Genomic DNA, 21,913 nt, shown 5'->3' on the forward strand with positions numbered 1-21,913 from the left:
TTCATAAAGCTTTGCGTAGGATTCACGTGGAGAGGTGGCGTGCGTAGGACAAAGCAAGTCAATACGCACAAAAATATTCCGATTTGTAAAACCCTGCGCACGCACGTCCTACGCCGGTTTATAAATCAAATCAACTCTTAATGCGGCGCAGCTTTTGCAGACTTCACGTAACGCCCAGATTTTCAATAAATAGTCAAAGAAACGCCCCGTATGAATGTTCATTCAGACTGACTGCCTGATGACGGGCAGGAAATGCAGACAGGTTTTGGTTCTTGTTGGGGGGGTGCAGTTCCTCAGATTGTTTGGTGGACGCAGTTTGAAGAGAACAGAGAGCTGCAGCACGTGGAGCTCTCTGTGGACGGCCTCAGAAAGCCGGTTCATCACCAACATAAATAAATATGCAGAACCTAAAAGTTAGAATACACACAGCCTCACACAGGCAGGGTGTGTGTGCCGGACGGGGACAGGGACGCCCCCCCTGAATAAGAAGCTGTCAGAAATGATCGGGGAATCCCTCCGGAGTCATGACTGGGGGGAGGGGGGTTACACCTGTGCGTCTGGCTCTCAGATGTGAGGACTCTTCTTTCCTTTTTAGAAATGATATTACACCAACAACAGTCCAGCTGTGTGCACATGTTCAAACAGCTGGACTTTACAAAGAGCTTTCTGTTTATCTGGTGGTTTGTGTTCCGCTGCCCATCAGCTGTGCAGCGCCTCCACTGTGGGTCTCACCCCCCAGCAGCAACTCTACCAACCAGTTAGAGGAAATAAACAAAGGTCTAAAATGCTGAACAGCTCAAACACGTTTCCAACATCAGGACTGTGTGTAGTCAAACCATGCATCGTGACCAAGACGGGGTCAGGTTAAACGTAGCTCTGTCTTTCTGTTGACGCATCATTTCTGAGGACACCTTTCAATACATGTTGAGAACCTCTTGGAGGGGGGGTTCAATAACATATCCGTATTCATTTACTTCTGTGTGCACTCCGGAGTCTCAAACAGGCGTTTGTTCATTTTGCAGATGAGTTCTTCATATCTGAAACCTGAGAGGGAATATTTAGATGGTGTTATTTCACATCCCTCCATTCTCCCTTCTGCCAACGCTGTCGCAGTTTCTCCCCCCTCCCGTCTCTGTGCGTACGCATGGGTCAGAGTGTGCATGGAGGAACGCACATTTAGTTTCTTATAAATCGCAAAGATTGCTTAGAAATTGGCGAACGCCACCTTTTGGGCGACGCCACTTTTCTAAATGACAACCAGCCAATCAGAGCCGACTCCCATTCCTATGTCAAACACAGACTCAGGATGTCCCGCCCCCAGCTCCGCCCCTCTGCATTAAAGAGACAGAAGGTGTAGTTCACCCTCTCTCTCTTACAGATCAGCTAATGGAAATAACAGGACATATTCATGATGGATAATCTGTAAAGAAAATAATAGTAAGAACTGATCTAATAAATAGAAGCCCTCTCCCTGCCCCCCCCCCAGGTCTGCGGGGGCTGATGCTGGCTGTGATGTTAGCTGCTCTCATGTCCTCCCTGACCTCCATCTTCAACAGCAGCTCCACCCTGTTCACTCTGGACCTGTACCACCGGGCCAGACCGGCAGCCGCAGAGAGGGAGCTCATGGTGGTCGGCAGGTACGGACCTTTGATTCTGAGGAGAGGGTTCTTTCACACACACGTGTTTTACACATGTGTTCAATGTCAGGGTGTTCGTCCTGGTCATGGTGTGTGTGAGCCTGATATGGATCCCCGTCATCCAGACAGCCAACAGTGGACAGCTGTTCGATTACATCCAATCAGTGACCAGCTTTCTGGCTCCTCCCATCACCGCCGTGTTCCTGATGGCGATCCTGTGGCCCCGTGCCAACGAGCAGGTTGGTCTCACTCGCACACACACAGTCTCTCTCTCTCTCTCACTCACTCACTCACTCACTCACTCACTCACTCACTCACTCACTCACTCACTCACTCACTCACTCACTCACTCACTCACTCACTCACACACACACAATCTCACACTGTAGACCCAGGGTTCACAGAGTCAATTTTCATGTTCTCCTGATGTTTCCCTGATGTTCTCCAGATGTTCTCCAGATGTTCTCCTGATGTTCTCTTGGTGTTCTCTTGATGTTCTCTTGATGTTCTCCAGATGTTCTCCAGATGTTCTCTTGGTGTTCTGTTGATGTTCTCCAGATGTTCTCCAGATGTTCTCTTGATGTTCTCCTGATGTTTTCCTGATGTTCTCTTGGTGTTCTCTTGATGTTCTCCTGATGTTTTCCTGATGTTCTCCAGATGTTCTCTTGATGTTCTCCTGATGTTCTCTTGGTGTTCTCTTGATGTTCTCCAGATGTTCTCCAGATGTTCTCCTGATGTTCTCTTGGTGTTCTCTTGATGTTCTCCAGATGTTCTCCAGATGTTCTCTTGATGTTCTCCAGCTGTTCTCCTGATTTTCTCTTGGTGTTCTCTTGATGTTCTCCAGAGGTTCTCCTGATGTTCTCCTGATGTTCTCTTGATGTTCTCCTGATGTTCTCCTGATGTTCTCTTGATGTTCTCCTGATGTTCTCCTGATGTTCTCTTGATGTTCTCCTGATGTTCTCTTGGTGTTCTCTTGATGTTCTCCAGATGTTCTCCAGATGTTCTTCTGATGTTCTCCAGATGTTCTCCAGATGTTCTCCAGATGCTCTCCTGATGTTCTCCAGATGTTCTCCAGATGTTCTCCAGATGTTTTCCTGATGTTCTCTTGGTGTTCTCTTGATGTTCTCCAGATGTTCTCCAGATGTTCTCCTGATGTTTTCCTGATGTTGTCTTGATGTTATCCAGATGTTCTCCAGATGTTCTCCAGATGCTCTCCTGATGTTCTCCTGATGTTCTCCATATGTTCTCCAGATGTTCTCTTGATGTTCTCCAGATGTTCTCCAGATGGTCTCTTGGTGTTCTCTTGATGTTCTCCAGCTGTTCTCCTGATTTTCTCTTGGTGTTCTCTTGATGTTCTTCAGAGGTTCTCCTGATGTTCTCCTGATGTTCTCTTGGTGTTCTCTTCATGTTCTCTTGATGTTCTCAAGATGTTGTCTTGCTGTTCTCTTGGTGTTCTCCTGATGTTCTCCTGATGTTCTCCTGATGTTCTCCAGATGTTCTCCAGATGTTTAACAGATGTTCTCCTGATGTTCTCTTGGTTTTCTCTTGATGTTCTCCAGATGTTGTCTTGGTGTTCTTTTGATGTTCTCCTGATGTTCTCTTGGTGTTCTCTTGATGTTCTCCAGATGTTGTCTTGGTGTTCTCTTGGTGTTCTCCTGATGTTCTCCTGATGTTCTCCTGATGTTCTCCGGATGTTCTCCAGATGTTTAACAGATGTTCTCCTGATGTTCTCTTGGTGTTCTCCAGATGTTCTCCAGATATTCTCTTGGTGTTCTCTTGATGTTCTCCAGATGTTCTCCAGATGTTCTCTTGATGTTCTCCAGATGTTCTCTTGGTGTTCTCTTGATGTTCTCCAGCTGTTCTCCTGATTTTCTCTTGGTGTTCTCTTGATGTTCTTCAGAGGTTCTCCCGACGTTCTCCTGATGTTCTCTTGGTGTTCTCTTCATGTTCTCCTGATGTTCTTCAGAGGTTCTCCTGATGTTCTCTTGGTGTTCTCTTCATGTTCTCTTGATGTTCTCCAGATGTTCTCCTGATTTTTTCCTGATGTTCTCCTGATGTTTTCCTGATGTTCTCCTGATGTTTTCCTGATGTTCTCTTCATGTTCTCCTGATGTTTTCCTGATGTTCTCTTGATTTTCTCTTGATGTTCTCTTGGTGTTCTTTTGATGTTCTCCAGATGTTTTCCAGATGTTCTCCAGATGTTCTCCAGATGTTTTCCAGATGTTCTCCAGATGTTCTCCTGTGTAAATCAAAGTGTCCCTGACTCTGCCTTTAATGTGTCCATATGCTCCACAGGGTGCGTTCTGGGGTCTGATGGGGGGCCTGGTGGTGGGGCTGGTCCGGATGGTCCTGGAGTTCAGCTTCAAGGCCCCGGCCTGCGGGCAGCCCGACGGCCGGCCTGCGCTCCTGGCTCAGGTCCACTACCTGCACTTTGCCTTGATCCTGCTGGCTCTCACCTGCCTCATCATTGTTGCCGTCAGCCTGGCCACCCCCCCAATCCCTGGAGAGCATGTGAGGAACATACACACACATGTTCTCAGATCTTTGTGACTTCACAGTGGGACCAGCTCATAGAGTCCCATAGAGCATTTTGAAGAGTGAGGGGACTGTGGATCCAGTGGATCCTGTGGATCGGACAGATTGTCTATCTGAAGATGATTGTCCACAGGGGACACAATGATGCTCTCAACATGGTGGACTCAAAACCTTCATCTGTCTTTGTCATACTTTATTTCTCAGTCACACAGAGCTGCAGAAAGACGCAGAATAGAGTTTGAGTTGCATATTTAAACACAGAGCAGGGGGTCCAGTTCCTCAGGGGGTAAAGGTCAGACTGTCGGAGCTCATGGGGAGTAACACAGACACAGACAGTTTCAGACATAACTGAGCAAAGACCTGAGAGCCTGTGAAGAGAGATAGACGTTAGTGAGAATCAGGGACCTTATTAAAGTCCTCTCTCCCCTCTCTGCAGCTCCACAGGCTGACCTGGTGGTCCAGACACAGCCAGGAGCCCCGCATCGACCTCACAGCTCCCCCAGTGACCTCTGGCCCTTTGACTTCTGACCCGGTGACCTCTGAGCGGCTGCCTGAGACGTGGTGGAGGAGGGCTGCTCTGCAGCTCTGCGGTCTGAACGCCCCCGGCTCTGGCTCCGAGCCTGCAGAGCCTGAAGGCAGTGAGCTGAACTCCCTGCAGGAGGCGCCGCTCTGGAGGAGCGTCTGCAATGTGAACGCCCTGCTGCTGCTGACCCTCAATGTGTTTCTGTGGGGGTATTTCGCCTGATGTGGGGTCAGTGAGGCTGGACTGATGCTCTGGACTTGCATCTCTTTCTCTAGCAGCAGGTTTACAGAGGTCCAATCAGTGGGGGCAGACCCCCACGGCACCAGCCTTCATTAATTACATTATTTCTCAGAAATATGTTTTAAATGAAACAAAGTCTACATCTTCGTTGCCTAAATTGCAAAAAGAAATACGATCTTTTAAAATGAATAAGATTAATGATTGCGTGTGTTCGACATCAGGACGGATCGACGGCCCCCTCCTCTGTGAGGGTCGGAGGGACACTAACTATTAATGTTCATCTGATGGTCTCTCAGCCTGCGTCTCAAATCTCCTCATCAAGCATGGTTCACCCATCAGAGCACTCAGGGGGAGGCTCCCTCCTCCCTCAGAGACCAGCCCCCCCACAAATATCCACAAGAAACCTCTGCTTCACTGAGGGCCACTCTCCCTGACCAGCTGAGGACCCCACAGACTGAGGACCCCACAGTCTGAGGACCCCACAGACTGAGGACCCCACAGTCTGAGGACCCCACAGACGGAGGACCCCACAGACGGAGGACCCCACAGACGGAGGACCCCACAGACGGAGGACCCCGGTGTTGCCCTGATGTCTGCGGTTGATTTTATTGTTCTTATTAGGATGATGTGTTTTTGATGTTGCTAGCATTGCACTCTGTAACACTTTGACTTTGGTTCATTCAAAAGAAAAGTGTGATTATAAATGGAATTGATATTTATTATGATGATGTCATTTATCTGATCAGGAACACACCCCCCAGGTAAAACTGGCAGGAAGTGACAGAGACATAACCTCCGGTGACTAACAGTCTCTCCGGAGCAGTTTGAGATCTTCAGGAAAAAGTTAGGATTTTGAAATTCTCAGGAAAATTCGGATGAAAAAGTCCCACTTTTAAGAAAGACAAGAATTCTGAGATTTTTAGACAAAAGTCATGACCTCGACCTTCTCGTTCAAACATCTGAACATTTGGAATTCAGAGATTTCAAGAAGAAAATTCTGACTTCTGAGAAAGAATACAGGTTTTCAGATTTTGTGAAAATATGTCAGAGCTTCTAGATTTAAATAAAACTCTGAATTCTGAGAAAAAGTCCTTTCTGACCGTTTTCTGACCCTGTCTCTGAAGGACCCTGAGACTACAGGAAGACCTTTCACAGGGGTGGGCATCAAACCACTGCCCATTACCCCCCCGAGCCACAGTCGGCCAGTCATCTGCTCTAGGGAGGTCAAATGTCAGAATATTGATATTAAATTCATCCAATATTAAGTGATTGTAAAAATCCTGAGTGATTTTATTCTACTTTAGAAATGATGTGTTTGTACTTCCTCTCTGTAGAGACACAAGAGCATTAACCCCTCAGCTGCTGCCGCCATAATCCTTTATAATCTGTGTGTGTGTGTGTGTGTGTGTGTGTGTGTGTGTGTGTGTGTGTGTGTGTGTGTGTGTGTGTGTGTGTGTGTGTGTGTGTGTGTGTGTGTGTGTGTGTGTGTGTGTGTGTGTGTGTGTGTGTGTGTGTGTGCAGGGAACAAAGCTCACGGTTCAGTGGTATAAAGTGTAAATGAATGAGAGCTGAGACCTGTGAGCAGGTGCAGCTCAGTAAACCTCTGCCTTGTGCAGCTGCTGATGGAGAGGTTGGAGCTGTTGTCTTTAATAGGGAAAACAAACATATTGTTAATATGATTATTTATTTGTTATAGATCGTCTCACAAATGAAATATAATGAAGCTTGAACATTTTTTTGTCACAGTACAGTAAAGCCGCTTTATGTAAATCACATGTATTATCCGCAGCTGCATCACAATCCCTCTGTCTCCTAAAGACGCTTTACCTCCAATCAGCATTCATTACAGATGCCTCCATTAGAGCGGAACCCCGCCTCCACTAATCCTGATTACTGAAATGGGGGGGGGGGGGGGCCTGAACGCATTGCAACACTGCAGTCTGAGAGACAGGAGAGACACGAGGAAAGATAGGAAGACAGACAGGAGGACAGACAGGAACAGGATGAAGGTGGGGGACTGAACTTCCTGAAGATGGAGGGCCGAGGACGGAGAGGAACCAACGGGTCCTTCAAACGTTCTTCCATCAAACGCAGCGCATCGTCTTCATCACAGAAGGTGAGCCGATTCAATCTCTCAACGTTATTCATTGTACTATAGATCACAAAGTGTGCAGAGACTAGGGAATGCTCAGAGACTGGGAAGTTTGCCGCACTAGAAAGTGTTTTAAGACTAGGGAGTGTACAGAGATTGGAAAGTGTGCAGAGACTACAATGTGTCCAGAGACTAGGAAGTGTGCAGATATTACAAAGTGTGCAGACTAGAACGTGTCCAGAGACTAGAACGTTTGCAGAGACTAGGAAGTGTGCAGAGACTACAAAGTGTGCAGACTAGAACGTGTCCAGAGACTAGAACGTTTGCAGAGACTAGGAAGTGTGCAGAGACTACAAAGTGTGCAGAGACTAGAAAGTGTCAAGAGACTAGAAAGTGTGCAGGGACTAGGAAGTGTGCAGAGACTAAAAGTGTGCAGACTAGAAAGTGTCCAGAGACTAGAAAGTGTCCAGAGACTAGGAAGTGTGCAGAGACTACAAAGTGTGCAGACTAGAAAGTGTCCAGAGACTAGAAAGTGTGCAGGGACTAAGAAGTGTGCAGGGACAAGGAAGTGTGCAGAGACTAGGAAGTGTGCAAAGACTAGAGATTAGAAAGTGTGCAGAGACTAGGAAGTGTGCAGAGACTAGGAAGTGTGCAGAGACTACAAAGTGTCCAGAGACTACAAAGTGTGCAGAGACTAGAAAGTGTGCAGAGACTAGGAAGTGTGCAGAGACTAGGAAGTGTGCAAAGACTAGAGGTTAGAAAGTGTGCAGAGACTAGGAAGTGTGCAGAGACTAAAAAGTGTCCAGAGACTAAAAAGTGTCCAGAGACTACAAAGTGTCCAGAGACTAGAAAGTGTGCAGAGACTAGAAAGTGTGCAGAGACTAGGAAATGTGCAGAGACTAGGAAGTGTGCAGAGACTAGGAAGTGTGCAAAGACTAGAGATTAGAAAGTGTGCAGAGACTAGGAAGTGTGCAGAGACTAAAAAGTGTCCAGAGACTAGAAAGTGTGCAGGGACTAGGAAGTGTGCAGAGAATAGGCAGTGTGCAGAGACTAGAGACTAGGAAGTGTGCAGAGACTAGGAAGTGTGCAGAGACTAGAAAGTGTCCAGAGACTAGAAAGTGTGCAGAGACTAGAAAGTGTGCAGAGACTAGGAAGTGTGCAGAGACTAGAAAGTGTCAAGAGACTAGAGAGTGTCCAGAGACTAGGAAGTGTGCAGAGACTAGAAAGTGTGCAGAGACTAGGAAATGTGCAGAGACTAGGAAGTGTGCAAAGACTAGGAAGTGTGCAAAGACTAGGAAGTGTGCAGAGACTACAAAGTGTGCAGAGACTACAATGTGTGCAGGGACTAGGAAGTGTGCAGGGACTAGGAAGTGTACAAAGACTAGAGATAAGAAAGTGTGCAGAGACTAGGAAGTGTCCAGAGACTAGGAAGTGTGCAGAGACTACAAAGTGTCCAGAGACTACAAAGTATGCAGGGACTAGGAAGTGTGCAGCGACTAGGAAGTGTGCAGAGACTACAAAGTGTCCAGAGACTAGAAAGTGTGCAGAGACTAGAAAGTGTGCAGAGACTAGGAAATGTGCATAGACTAGGAAGTGTGCAGGGACTAGGAAGTGTGCAAAGACTAGAGATTAGAAAGAGTGCAGAGACTAGGAAGTGTGCAGAGACTAAAAAGTGCCCAGAGACTAGAAAGTGTGCAGGGACTAGGAAGTGTGCAGAGAATAGGCAGTGTGCAGAGACTAGAGACTAGGAAGTGTGCAGAGACTAGGAAGTGTGCAGAGACTAGGAAGTGTCCAGAGACTAGAAAGTGTGCAGAGACTAGAAAGTGTCCATAGACTAGGAAGTGTGCAGAGATTAGGAAGTGTGCAGAGACTAGGAAGTGTGCAGAGACTAGAGAAGAGGAAGTGTGCAGAGACTAGGAAGTGTGCAGAGACTAGGAAGTGTCCAGAGACTAGAAAGTGTGCAGAGACTAGAAAGTGTCCAGAGACTAGGAAATGTGCAGAGACTAGGAAGTGTGCAGAGACTAGGAAGTGTGCAGAGACTAGAAAGTGTCCAGAGACTAGGAAGTGTGCAGAGACTAGGAAGTGTCCAGAGACTAGGGAGTGTGCAGAGACTATAAAGTGTCCAGAGACTACAAAGTGTGCAGAGACTAGGAAGTGTGCAGAGACTAGGAAGTGTGCAGAGACTAGGAAGTGTGCAGAGACTAGAAAGTGTCCAGAGACTAGGAAGTGTGCAGAGACTAGAGAAGAGGAAGTGTGCAGAGACTAGGAATTGTGCAGAGACTAGGAAGTGTCCAGAGACTAGAAAGTGTGCAGAGACTAGAAAGTGTGCAGAGACTAGAAAGTGTGCAGAGACTAGAAAGTGTGCAGGGACTAGGAAGTGTCCAGAGACTAGGAAGTGTGCAGAGAGTATGAAGTGCCCAGAGACTACAAAGTGTGCAGAGACTACAAAGTGTCCAGAGACGAGGAAATGTGCAGAGACTAGGAAGTGTGCAGAGACTAGGAAGTGTGCAGAGACTAGGAAGTGTGCAGAGACTAGAAAGTGTCCAGAGACTAGGAAGTGTGCAGAGACTAGGAAGTGTCCAGAGACTAGGGAGTGTGCAGAGACTATAAAGTGTCCAGAGACTACAAAGTGTGCAGAGACTAGGAAGTGTGCAGAGACTAGGAAGTGTCCAGAGACTAGGGAGTGTGCAGAGACTATAAAGTGTCCAGAGACTACAAAGTGTGCAGAGACTAGGAAGTGTGCAGAGACTAGGAAGTGTGCAGAGACTAGGAAGTGTGCAGAGACTAGAAAGTGTCCAGAGACTAGGAAGTGTGCAGAGACTAGAGAAGAGGAAGTGTGCAGAGACTAGGAATTGTGCAGAGACTAGGAAGTGTCCAGAGACTAGAAAGTGTGCAGAGACTAGAAAGTGTGCAGAGACTAGAAAGTGTGCAGAGACTAGAAAGTGTGCAGAGACTAGGAAGTGTCCAGAGACTAGAAAGTGTGCAGAGACTAGAAAGTGTGCAGAGACTATAAAGTGTCCAGAGACTACAAAGTGTGCAGAGACTAGGAAGTGTGCAGAGACTAGGAAGTGTGCAGAGACTAGGAAGTGTGCAGAGACTAGAAAGTGTCCAGAGACTAGGAAGTGTGCAGAGACTAGAGAAGAGGAAGTGTGCAGAGACTAGGAATTGTGCAGAGACTAGGAAGTGTCCAGAGACTAGAAAGTGTGCAGAGACTAAAAATTGTCCAGAGACTAGAAAGTGTGCAGGGACTAGGAAGTGTGCAGAGAATAGGCAGTGTGCAGAGACTAGAGACTAGGAAGTGTGCAGAGACTAGGAAGTGTGCAGAGACTAGGAAGTGTCCAGAGACTAGAAAAGTGTCCAGAGACTAGGAAGTGTAAAGAGACTAGGAAGTGTGCTGAGACTAGGAAGTGTGCAGAGACTAGAACGTGTGCAGAGACTAGAAAGTGTGCAGAGACTACAAAGTGTGCAAAGACTAGAACGTGTCCAGAGACTAGAAAGTGTGCAGAGACTAGGAAGTGTGCAGAGACTAGGAAGTTAGCAGAGACTAAGAAGTGTCCAGAGACTAGGAAGTGTGCAGAGACTAGAACGTGTCCAGAGACTAGAAAGTGTGCAGAGACTAAGAAGTGTCCAGAGACTAGGAAGTGTGCAGAGACTAGAACGTGTCCAGAGACTAGAAAGTGTGCAGAGACTAGGAAGTGTGCAGAGACTTGGAAGTGTGCAGAGACTAAAACGTGTCCAGAGACTACAAAGTGTGCAGAGACTAGGAAGTGTGCAGAGACTAGGAAGTGTGAAGAGACTAGGAAGTGTCCAGAGACTGGGAAGTGTGCAGATATTACATAGTGTGCAGAGACTAGGAAGTGTGCAAAGACTAGAATGTGTCCAGAGACTACAAAGTGTCCAGAGACTAGAAAGTGTGCAGAGACTAGAAAGTGTGCAGGGACTAGAAAGTGTGCAGGGACTAGAAAGAGTCCAGAGACTAGAAAGTGTGCAGATATTACAAAGTGCGCAGAGACTAGAACGTGTCCAGAGACTAGAAAGTGTGCAGAGACTAGGAAGTGTGAAGAGACTATAAAGTGTGGAGAGACTAGGAAGTGTGTTGGGACTAGAAAGTGTGCAGAGACTAGGAAGTGTGCAGAGACTAGAAAGTGTACAGAGACTAGAACGTGTCCAGAGACTAGAACGTTTCCAGAGACTAGAAAGTGTGCAGAGACTAGGAAGTGTGCAGAGACTAGAAAGTGTGCAGAGACTAGGAAGTGTGCAGAGACTTGGAAGTGTGCAGAGACTAGAACGTGTCCAGAGATTACAAAGTGTGCAGAGACTAGGAAGTGTGCAGAGACTACAAAGTGTGCAGAGACTAAGAAGTGTCCAGAGACTAGAATGTGTCCAGAGACTAGGAAGTGTGCAGATATTACAAAGTGTGCAGAGACAAGAACGTGTGCAGGGACTAGAAAGTGTGCAGAGACTAGGAAGTGTGCAGAGACTAGGAAGTGTGCAGATATTACAAAGTGTGCAGAGACTAGAACGTGTGCAGGGACTAGAAAGTGTGAAGAGACTAGGAAGTGTGCAGAGACTAGGAAGTGTGCAGATATTACAAAGTGTGCAGAGACTAGGAAGTGTGCAAAGACTAGAACGTGTCCAGAGACTAGAAAGTGTGCAGAACCTAGAAAGTGTGCATGGACTAGAAAGTGTGCAGGGATTAGAAAGTGCGCAGAGACTAGAACGTGTCCAGAGACTAGAAAGTGTGCAGAGACTAGGAAGTGTGAAGAGACAATAAAGTATGGAGAGACTAGGAAGTGTGTTTGGACTAGAAAGTGTGCAGAGACTAGAAAGTGCGCAGAGACTAGGAAGTGTGCAGAGACTATAAAGAGTGGAGAGACTAGGAAGTGTGTTGGGACTAGAAAGTGTGCAGAGACTAGGAAGTGTGCAGAGACTATGAAGTGTACAGAGACTAGGAAGTGTGCAGAGACTATAAAGTGTGCAGGGACTAGGAAGTGTGCAGAGACTAGGGAGTGTGCAGAGACTAGAAAGTGTGCAGGGACTAGGAAGTGTGCAGAGATTAGATAGTTTGCAGAGATTAGAAAGTGTGCAGAGACTAGGAAGTGTGCAGGGACTAGGAAGTGTGCAGAGACTAGAAAGTGTGCAGAGACTAGAAAGTGCGCATGGACTAGGAAGTGTGCAGAGACTAGGAAGTGTGCAGGGACTAGGAAGTGTGCAGGGTCTAGGAAGTGTATTGGGAATAGGAAGTGTGCAGAGACTAGGAAGTGTACAGGGACTAGAAAGTGTGCAGAGACTAGAAAGTGTGCAAAGACTAAAACATGTGCAGGGACTAGGAAGTGTGCAGGGACTAGAAAGTGTGCAGAGACTAGGAAGTGTGCAGAGACTAGGAAGTTTGCAGAGACTAGAAAGTGTGCAGCTACTAGGAAGTGTGCAGAGACTAGGAAGTGTGCAGAGACTAGAAAGTGTGCAGGGACTAGAAAGTGTGCAGGGACTAGAAAGTGTGCAGAGACTAGGAAGTGTGCAGAGACTAGAGACTAACAATTGTGTAAGGACTAGGAAGTGTGCAAAGACTACAAAGTTTCAAGAGAGTAGGAAGTTTGTTGGGACAAGAAAGTGTGCAGAGACTAGGAAGTGTGCAGAGACTAGGATGTGTCCAGAGACTAGAAAGTGTGCAGAGACTAGGAAGTGTGCAGAGACTTGGAAGTGTGCAGAGACTAGGAAGTGTGCAGAGACTAGAACGTGTCCAGAGACTAGAAAGTGTGCAGAGACTAGGAAGTGTGCAGAGACTTGGAAGTGTGTAGAGACTAGAACGTGTCCAGAGACTAGAACGTGTCCAGAGATTACAAAGTGTGCAGAGACTAGGAAGTGTGCAGAGACTACAAAGTGTGCAGAGACTAAGAAGTGTCCAGAGACTAGAATGTGTCCAGAGACTAGGAAGTGTGCAGATATTACAAAGTGTGCAGAGACTAGAACGTGTGCAGGGACTAGAAAGTGTGAAGAGACTAGGAAGTGTGCAGAGACTAGGAAGTGTGCAGATATTACAAAGTGTGCAGAGACTAGGAAGTGTGCAAAGACTAGAACGTGTCCAGAGACTAGAAAGTGTGCAGAACCTAGAAAGTGTGCATGGACTAGAAAGTGTGCAGGGATTAGAAAGTGCGCAGAGACTAGAACGTGTCCAGAGACTAGAAAGTGTGCAGAGACTAGGAAGTGTGAAGAGACAATAAAGTATGGAGAGACTAGGAAGTGTGTTTGGACTAGAAAGTGTGCAGAGACTAGAAAGTGCGCAGAGACTAGGAAGTGTGCAGAGACTATAAAGAGTGGAGAGACTAGGAAGTGTGTTGGGACTAGAAAGTGTGCAGAGACTAGGAAGTGTGCAGAGACTATGAAGTGTACAGAGACTAGGAAGTGTGCAGAGACTATAAAGTGTGCAGGGACTAGGAAGTGTGCAGAGACTAGGGAGTGTGCAGAGACTAGAAAGTGTGCAGGGACTAGGAAGTGTGCAGAGATTAGATAGTTTGCAGAGATTAGAAAGTGTGCAGAGACTAGGAAGTGTGCAGGGACTAGGAAGTGTGCAGAGACTAGAAAGTGTGCAGAGACTAGAAAGTGCGCATGGACTAGGAAGTGTGCAGAGACTAGGAAGTGTGCAGGGACTAGGAAGTGTGCAGGGTCTAGGAAGTGTATTGGGAATAGGAAGTGTGCAGAGACTAGGAAGTGTACAGGGACTAGAAAGTGTGCAGAGACTAGAAAGTGTGCAAAGACTAAAACATGTGCAGGGACTAGGAAGTGTGCAGGGACTAGAAAGTGTGCAGAGACTAGGAAGTGTGCAGAGACTAGGAAGTTTGCAGAGACTAGAAAGTGTGCAGCTACTAGGAAGTGTGCAGAGACTAGGAAGTGTGCAGAGACTAGAAAGTGTGCAGGGACTAGAAAGTGTGCAGGGACTAGAAAGTGTGCAGAGACTAGGAAGTGTGCAGAGACTAGAGACTAAAAATTGTGTAAGGACTAGGAAGTGTGCAAAGACTACAAAGTTTCAAGAGAGTAGGAAGTTTGTTGGGACAAGAAAGTGTGCAGAGACTAGGAAGTGTGCAGAGACTAGGATGTGTCCAGAGACTAGAAAGTGTGCAGAGACTAGGAAGTGTGCAGAGACTTGGAAGTGTGCAGAGACTAGGAAGTGTGCAGAGACTAGAACGTGTCCAGAGACTAGAAAGTGTGCAGAGACTAGGAAGTGTGCAGAGACTTGGAAGTGTGCAGAGACTAGAACGTGTCCAGAGACTACAAAGTGTGCAGAGACTAGGAAGTGTGCAGAGACTAGGAAGTGTGCAGAGACTACAAAGTGTGCAGAGACTAAGAAGTGTCCAGAGACTAGAATGTGTCCAGAGACTAGGAAGTGTGCAGATATTACAAAGTGTGCAGAGACTAGGAAGTGTGCAGAGACAAGAACGTGTGCAGGGACTAGAAAAAGAGTGCAGAGACTAGGAAGTGTGCAGAGACTAGGAAGTGTGCAGATATTACAAAGTGTGCAGAGACTAGAACGTGTGCAGGGACTAGAAAGTGTGAAGAGACTAGGAAGTGTGCAGAGACTAGGAAGTGTGCAGATATTACAAAGTGTGCAGAGACTAGAAAGTGTGGAGACTAGGAAGTGTGCAGAGACTAGGAAGTGTGCAGATATTACAAAGTGTGCAGAGACTAGAACGTGTGCAGGGACTAGAAAGTGTGAAGAGACTAGGAAGTGTGCAGAGACTAGGAAGTGTGCAGATATTACAAAGTGTGCAGAGACTAGAAAGTGTGGAGACTAGGAAGTGTGCAGAGACTAGGAAGTGTGCAGATATTACAAAGTGTGCAGAGACTAGAAAGTGTGGAGACTAGGAAGTGTGCAGAGACTAGAAAGTGTGCAGAGACTAGGAAGTGTGCAGAGACTAGGATGTGTCCAGAGACTAGAAAGTGTGCAGAGACTAGGAAGTGTGCAGAGACTTGGAAGTGTGCAGAGACTAGGAAGTGTGCAGAGACTAGAACGTGTCCAGAGACTAGAAAGTGTGCAGAGACTAGGAAGTGTGCAGAGACTTGGAAGTGTGCAGAGACTAGAACGTGTCCAGAGACTACAAAGTGTGCAGAGACTAGGAAGTGTGCAGAGACTAGAAAGTGTGCAGAGACTAGGAAGTGTGCAGAGACTAGGATGTGTCCAGAGACTAGAAAGTGTGCAGAGACTAGGAAGTGTGCAGAGACTTGGAAGTGTGCAGAGACTAGGAAGTGTGCAGAGACTAGAACGTGTCCAGAGACTAGAAAGTGTGCAGAGACTAGGAAGTGTGCAGAGACTTGGAAGTGTGCAGAGACTAGAACGTGTCCAGAGACTACAAAGTGTGCAGAGACTAGGAAGTGTGCAGAGACTAGGAAGTGTGCAGAGACTACAAAGTGTGCAGAGACTAAGAAGTGTCCAGAGACTAGAATGTGTCCAGAGACTAGGAAGTGTGCAGATATTACAAAGTGTGCAGAGACTAGGAAGTGTGCAGAGACAAGAACGTGTGCAGGGACTAGAAAAAGAGTGCAGAGACTAGGAAGTGTGCAGAGACTAGGAAGTGTGCAGAGACTAGGAAGTGTGCAGATATTACAAAGTGTGCAGAGACTAGAACGTGTGCAGGGACTAGAAAGTGTGAAGAGACTAGGAAGTGTGCAGAGACTAGGAAGTGTGCAGATATTACAAAGTGTGCAGAGACTAGAAAGTGTGGAGACTAGGAAGTGTGCAGAGACTAGGAAGTGTGCAGATATTACAAAGTGTGCAGAGACTAGAAAGTGTGGAGACTAGGAAGTGTGCAGAGACTAGAAAGTGTGCAGAGACTAGGAAGTGTGCAGAGACTAGGAAGTGTGCAGAGACTAGGAAGTGTGCAGAGACTACAAAGTGTGCAGAGACTAAGAAGTGTCCAGAGACTAGAATGTGTGCAGAGACTAGGAAGTGTGCAGATATTACAAAGTGTGCAGAGACTAGGAAGTGTGCAGAGACAAGAACGTGTGCAGGGACTAGAAAGAGTCCAGAGACTAGAAAGTGTGCAGATATTACAAAGTGCGCAGAGACTAGAACGTGTCCAGAGACTAGAAAGTGTGCAGAGACTAGGAAGTGTGAAGAGACAATAAAGTATGGAGAGACTAGGAAGTGTGTTTGGACTAGAAAGTGTGCAGAGACTAGAAAGTGTGCAGAGACTAGAAAGTGTGCAGGGACTAGAAAGTGTGCAGAGACTAGGAAGTGTGCAGAGACTATGAAGTGTACAGAGACTAGGAAGTGTGCAGAGACTAGGAAGTGTGCAGTGACTAGGGAGTGTGCAGAGACTAGAAAGTGTGCAGGGACTAGGAAGTGTGCAGAGATTAGATAGTGTGCAGAGATTAGAAAGTGTGCAGAGACTAGGAAGTGTGCAGGGACTAGGAAGTGTGCAGAGACTAGAAAGTGTGCAGAGACTAGAAAGTGTGCAGGGACTAGGAAGTGTGCAGAGACTAGGAAATGTGCAGGGACTAGGAAGTGTGCAGGAACTAGGAAGTGTGTTGGGAATAGGAAGTGTGCAGAGACTAGGAAGTGTACAGGGACTAGAAAGTGTGCAGAGACTAGAAAGTGTGCAAAGACTAAAACATGTGCAGGGACTAGGAAGTGTGCAGGGACTAGAAAGTGTGCAGCTACTAGGAAGTGTGCAGAGACTAGGAAGTGTGCAGAGACTAGAAAGTGTGCAGGGACTAGAAAGTGTGCAGGGACTAGAAAGTGTGCAGAGACTAGAGACTAACAATTGTGTAAGGACTAGGAAGTGTGCAAAGACTACAAAGTTTCAAGAGAGTAGGAAGTTTGTTGGGACAAGAAAGTGTGCAGAGACTAGGAAGTGTGCAGAGACTAGGAAGTGTCCAGAGACTAGGAAGTGTGCAGAGACTAGAACGTGTCCAGAGACTAGAAAGTGTGCAGAGACTAGGAAGTGTGCAGATATTACAAAGTGTGCAGAGACTAGAAAGTGTGGAGACTAGGAAGTGTGCAGAGACTAGGAAGTGTGCAGATATTACAAAGTGTGCAGGGACTAGAAAGTGTGGAGACTAGGAAGTGTGCAGATACTAGAAAGTGTGCAGGGACTAGGAAGTGTGCAGGGACTAGAAATTGTGCAAAGTCTAGCATGTGTGCAGGGACTAGAGACTACAAATTGTGCAGGGACTAGAGACTAAAAATTGTGCAGGGACTAGGAAGCGTGCAGAGATCAGACCCAGATGGAAGACCTGTTAGAGACTGCGATGAATAAGCAGAGTCCGGGTCCCAATAGAACAGATGAATGGGTTCTACCGTACAGCGCTGTATGGCAGCGGAGATGCTGTCGCTGACTTCCTGCCTCATCCCGTGACGATGCATTTAATCTGCTTCACATACTCAGCTAATGCCCTGCAGCACAGATTCTAGTGCATGGTAATCTGCAGCGCTCTATAATCCCCGCTGTAGTAATTAGAGTCCACTTTATTGTCATTGCACAATAATGTGATTATCATTGTTCTCAGTGCTCCTTCTTTAATGAAGTCAACATCCTCTTAGCGCTCATAACAGGAAGTGAGTTCTCACGGGGATTCAAACTTTAGTAAAACTACTTTTCCTCTACCCTGCGGCATCCGTACCTGTAGTGTTCACCCTCTGAAGTGTTTTCATCAGCCATGAACTCTGCAGGACTCACAACCCTAACCCTAATCCTCTGAACCCTAATCCTCTGAACCCTGGTACTCTGAACCCTGGTACTCTGAGCCCTGGACCTCTGAACCCTGGACCTCTGAACCCTGGACCTCTGAACCCTGGTATTCTGAACCCTGGACCTCTGAACCCTGGTCCCCTGAACCCTGATCCTCTGAACCCTGATCCTCTGAACCCTGATCCTCTGAACCCTGGACCTCTGACTCATTATTGTTATTATTATTATTATTATTATTATTATTATTATTATTATTATTATTATTGTTGTTGTTGTTGTTGTTGTTTGTTGTTATTATTATTATTATTATTACTTTTATTATTATTATTATTATTATTATTATTATTATTATTATTGTTGTTGTTGTTTGTTGTTGTTGTTATTATTATTATTTGTATTATCATTATTATCATTATTATTGTTGTTGTTGTTGTTTGTTGTTGTTGTTATTATTATTATTTGTATTATCATTATTATTATTGTTGTTGTTATTATTATTATTATTGTTGTTGTTGTTTGTTGTTGTTGTTATTATTATTATTATTATTTGTATTATCATTATTATTATTATTATTGTTGTTATTATTATGGTTGTTGTTGTTGTTATTATTATTGTTATTATTATTATAATTATTATTGTTGTTGTTATTATTATTGTTATTATTGTTGTTGTTATTATTGTTGTTGTTGTTATTATAATTATTATTATTATTGTTATTATTATTATTATTATTATTATAATTATTATTGTTGTTGTTGTTTGTTGTTGTTATTGTTATTATTGTTGTTGTTATTATAATTATTATTATTATTATAATTATTATTATTGTTATTATTATTATTATTATAATTATTATTATTGTTATTATTATTATTATTGTTGTTGTTTGTTGTTGTTATTATTATTATTGTTGTTGTTATTATTGTTGTTGTTGTTGTTGTTATTATTATTGTCGCTGGGGTAATAAATATGGGTGATAGTGCCTAAAGTAAATAGAACGCAGTTCAACGCACTGATATGATTGTTGTAGAAACTTACCTCTGCCTTTGTCTATCTCCCAAGGTGTTCGGGTAAAAGTGTTCCCCGGGGACCGGCACCTCTATAAATAGTTCCGGGAGGGAGACAACAAGTGGGAATTAGGCAGAGGGGAGGTTACGGCAGACTTTGCACATATCTATATATCTATACAGCGGGTAAAATAAGTACTGAACACGTCACCGTTTCTCTCTGACCCTAACCCGTGCAGAGGCTCCACTCACATGTTATTAATGACACACAGAGACGTCACGGTACAGGTATCACATATTATCCAGCCCACTGAAACGGAGCAGCAGTTTAACCTCTAGCTCTTTCCTCATGTTCAGCATGTACTGCCAGATAGAGAGCTTTAATTACTGAGCTGCAGTAAACTACATGTTAGCATTTAAAGCCAAACTTTAGAGGTTATTCTGGTGAGATCGACTCAGAGTAACTCAGAGTAGAGTAACGCATCACAGTTCAGACAGTGATGATGTAATGTCCCTTATTACTTTAAAGAGACAGGAGTAAGGAACATGTACTGGATTACATTCTGGAAGTAACTTGCCAGCACTGTTTGGTTATATATATATATACAGCAGGTAAAATGAGCACTGAAATCGTCACCGTTTCTCTCAGTAAATAGATCTCTAAAGCTGCTGTTGACATGACATTTTCATCAGCTGTCAGTAACAACCCATGCAATCCACACATGCACAGAAATCAAACCATAGATGTCCATAGATTAAGTGATGTGTGTTCAAATGGAATGACACAGGGGAAAAGTATTGAACACGTGAAGAAAGGGAGGTGCAAAAAGGCATGGAAAGCCAAGACACCAGCTGAAATCTATCAGTGAGTAGAAAGCAGTCCTGCCCCTCGTCAGTGCAAATGAATATCAGCTGTTTCAGTCCCAACTGATGGCTCATAAAAAGGTCTCTCATTACCGAGGTGTCACACAAGAAAGATCTCATGATGGGTAAAAGCAAAGAGCTCTCTCAAGACCTTTGCAACCTTACTGTTGCAAAACAAACTGATGGTGTTACCGAAGGATTTCTGAACTCCTGAATGTCCTGAATGACCGCTTGTGGAGACCTGGAATCAGCAGGTCCAAGTGTTTCAAAGAGAACAATGAGTAATGCACTCAGCCGCCACCGCCTGTACGCACGCTCACCACGCAAGACTCCATCGCTGAAGAAGAAGCATGCTGAAGCTCGGTTAAAGTTTGCTGCTCAACATTTAGACAAGCCTGTGAAATACTGGGAGAATATCGTCTGCTCAGGTGAGTCCACAATGGAACTCTTTGGAAGCCATAACACACAGCATGTGTGGAGGTCAGATGGCACTGCACATCCCCCCAGAAACACCACACAGGGAAGTTTGGAGGGGGGAGCATCAGGGTGTGGGGCTGTTCAGCAAACGGCACTGGCAAACTTTATATACTTGAAGGAAGGATGAACGGAGAAATGTACAGAGACATTCTTGCTAGAAATGTGCTGCCATCTACCAGGATGAGGAAGATGAAATGAGGGCGGACATTTCAGCAAGACAATGACCCCAAACACACAGCCAAGGAAACTCTCAACTGGTTTCAGAGAAAGAAAATGAAGCTGCTAGAATGGACCAGCCAATCACCTGACTTGAGTCCAACAGAACATCTATGGAAAGAACTACAGAGTTCATAGAAGAGGCCCACGGAACCTCCAAGACCTGAAGACAGTTTGGAAGAATGGACCGAAATCACACCTGAGCGTGAGACTGGTTTCTCCATACAGGAGGCGTCTTGGAGCTGTCATTACCAACAGAGGCTTTTGTACCAAGGATTAAATACATTTCAGTAAGCGTGTTTGTTGTAACTTAATAGCTTACAGTTTAAGATGAATGATTGAATCTGTTGATTGATTTAATGCACAGAAAGCTGCTAAAGGTTGTGTTACTGTTTACAGTTAAAAGGAGAGTTAGAAATCCTTATATTTGGTTGTATTCTGTCTGATTGATATTGATTTGAGATATGTTTTCTGTTCTATTGCCTAACAAAGGGTTAAGAAACTGAACTACCAGAATGCTTAGCGGCTAAAACAAGAGTTACGCGTTTTCCTTAGGATGAAAGAAGTGCCGCGTATACGAAAAATGACTAGCATACATGGAGCTGTTGATTGTATGTTTTGTGGTGTTTGCTGAACGTGTAATTCGCTACTGATTTCTCTACATAAAGAAGCCTTTGTTTTCATATCCGACGTCCTGCTGTTTATTTTGGAGGTACTTAATCTACATTTTTGGTGCCGAAACCAGGGATAAGATGAGCCAGGAGGACTCAATCGGAGATGCAGCCGGAGCTGCGGGAATGACAGGAGACGAACGTCGGATAGAAGCGGAAAGAATGAGACGAAAGCGAGGTACAATCAGAGGTGCCACTACAAGACTTATTAATCATATTGACTCAGAAATGGCCAAGCCAGATCCAGATACTGATCACTTGAGCACTTTATTGGAAATGCTGTCGGCTAAGGAGGACAGTCTGTCTGAACTGAGCAGCGCACGATAAAGAAAAGGGAGGAGGTGAACCAAAGCGCAGCACATCCAAGAGTGAGTGACGCTTCAGGTAACTCAATACCACAGAGAATCAGTAAAGCTACCAAGGTTGATTATTGACAAATACAAAGGTGATGTCAGTATGTGGCAAGAGTTTTGGAGCCAATATGAGACTGCTATACACGAAAATGATGCACTGTGCAAGAGAGAGAAATTTACCTATCTGAAAACCTACCTCACTGGTGCAGCTGCAAAGGCAGAAGCAGGACTGGTGTTAACAGATGTAAATTATGACAGCGCAATCACAGATCTGGTGATCAGTGCTCACATGTCAAAGCTACTAAATCTAAACCCTGTAAAGAAATCATCTGATGTGAATGCATTGAGGCGGTTATATGATGAATGTGAAATTCAGATTAGGAGCTTGGAGTCACTGGGTGTAGTGTCAGAAACCTACGGAAGCCTACTATGCCCAATCTTACTGCAGATGATTCCAGATGACATAGCTCTTGAATATAGTCGTCAGAGGGGAGTGGATGATGAATGGAAGGTTGCTGAAATAGTCACATTCCTACAGAAGGAGGTTCAGAGCAGGGAAAGAGCACTGCAAATGACAAATTCATATAGAACAGAACATAAAGCAGAAAACAAG

At 45.3% G+C, this 21,913-nt stretch overlaps 1 protein-coding gene across 4 annotated transcripts in view; it reads left to right on the forward strand.

Moving 5' to 3' along the window:
* The window catches only part of slc5a9 (solute carrier family 5 member 9), an 18,021-nt gene extending 11,822 nt beyond the window's left edge, over positions 1 to 6,199 (forward strand). For all 4 annotated transcript variants that reach the window (XM_063882234.1, XM_063882237.1, XM_063882238.1 and 1 more), the window contains 4 exons: positions 1,487 to 1,637; positions 1,708 to 1,876; positions 3,932 to 4,147; positions 4,608 to 6,199. In XM_063882234.1, the coding sequence (XP_063738304.1) occupies positions 1,487 to 1,637; positions 1,708 to 1,876; positions 3,932 to 4,147; positions 4,608 to 4,916 (845 nt within the window). In that variant the 3' untranslated portion in view covers positions 4,917 to 6,199. The remainder of the gene's footprint in view (positions 1 to 1,486; positions 1,638 to 1,707; positions 1,877 to 3,931; positions 4,148 to 4,607) is intronic.
* The last annotated feature ends 15,714 nt before the right edge of the window (positions 6,200 to 21,913 follow it).

The sequence above is a fragment of the Eleginops maclovinus genome, chromosome 4, assembly GCF_036324505.1.
Source record: "Eleginops maclovinus isolate JMC-PN-2008 ecotype Puerto Natales chromosome 4, JC_Emac_rtc_rv5, whole genome shotgun sequence".
Lineage (NCBI taxonomy): Eukaryota > Metazoa > Chordata > Actinopteri > Perciformes > Eleginopidae > Eleginops > Eleginops maclovinus.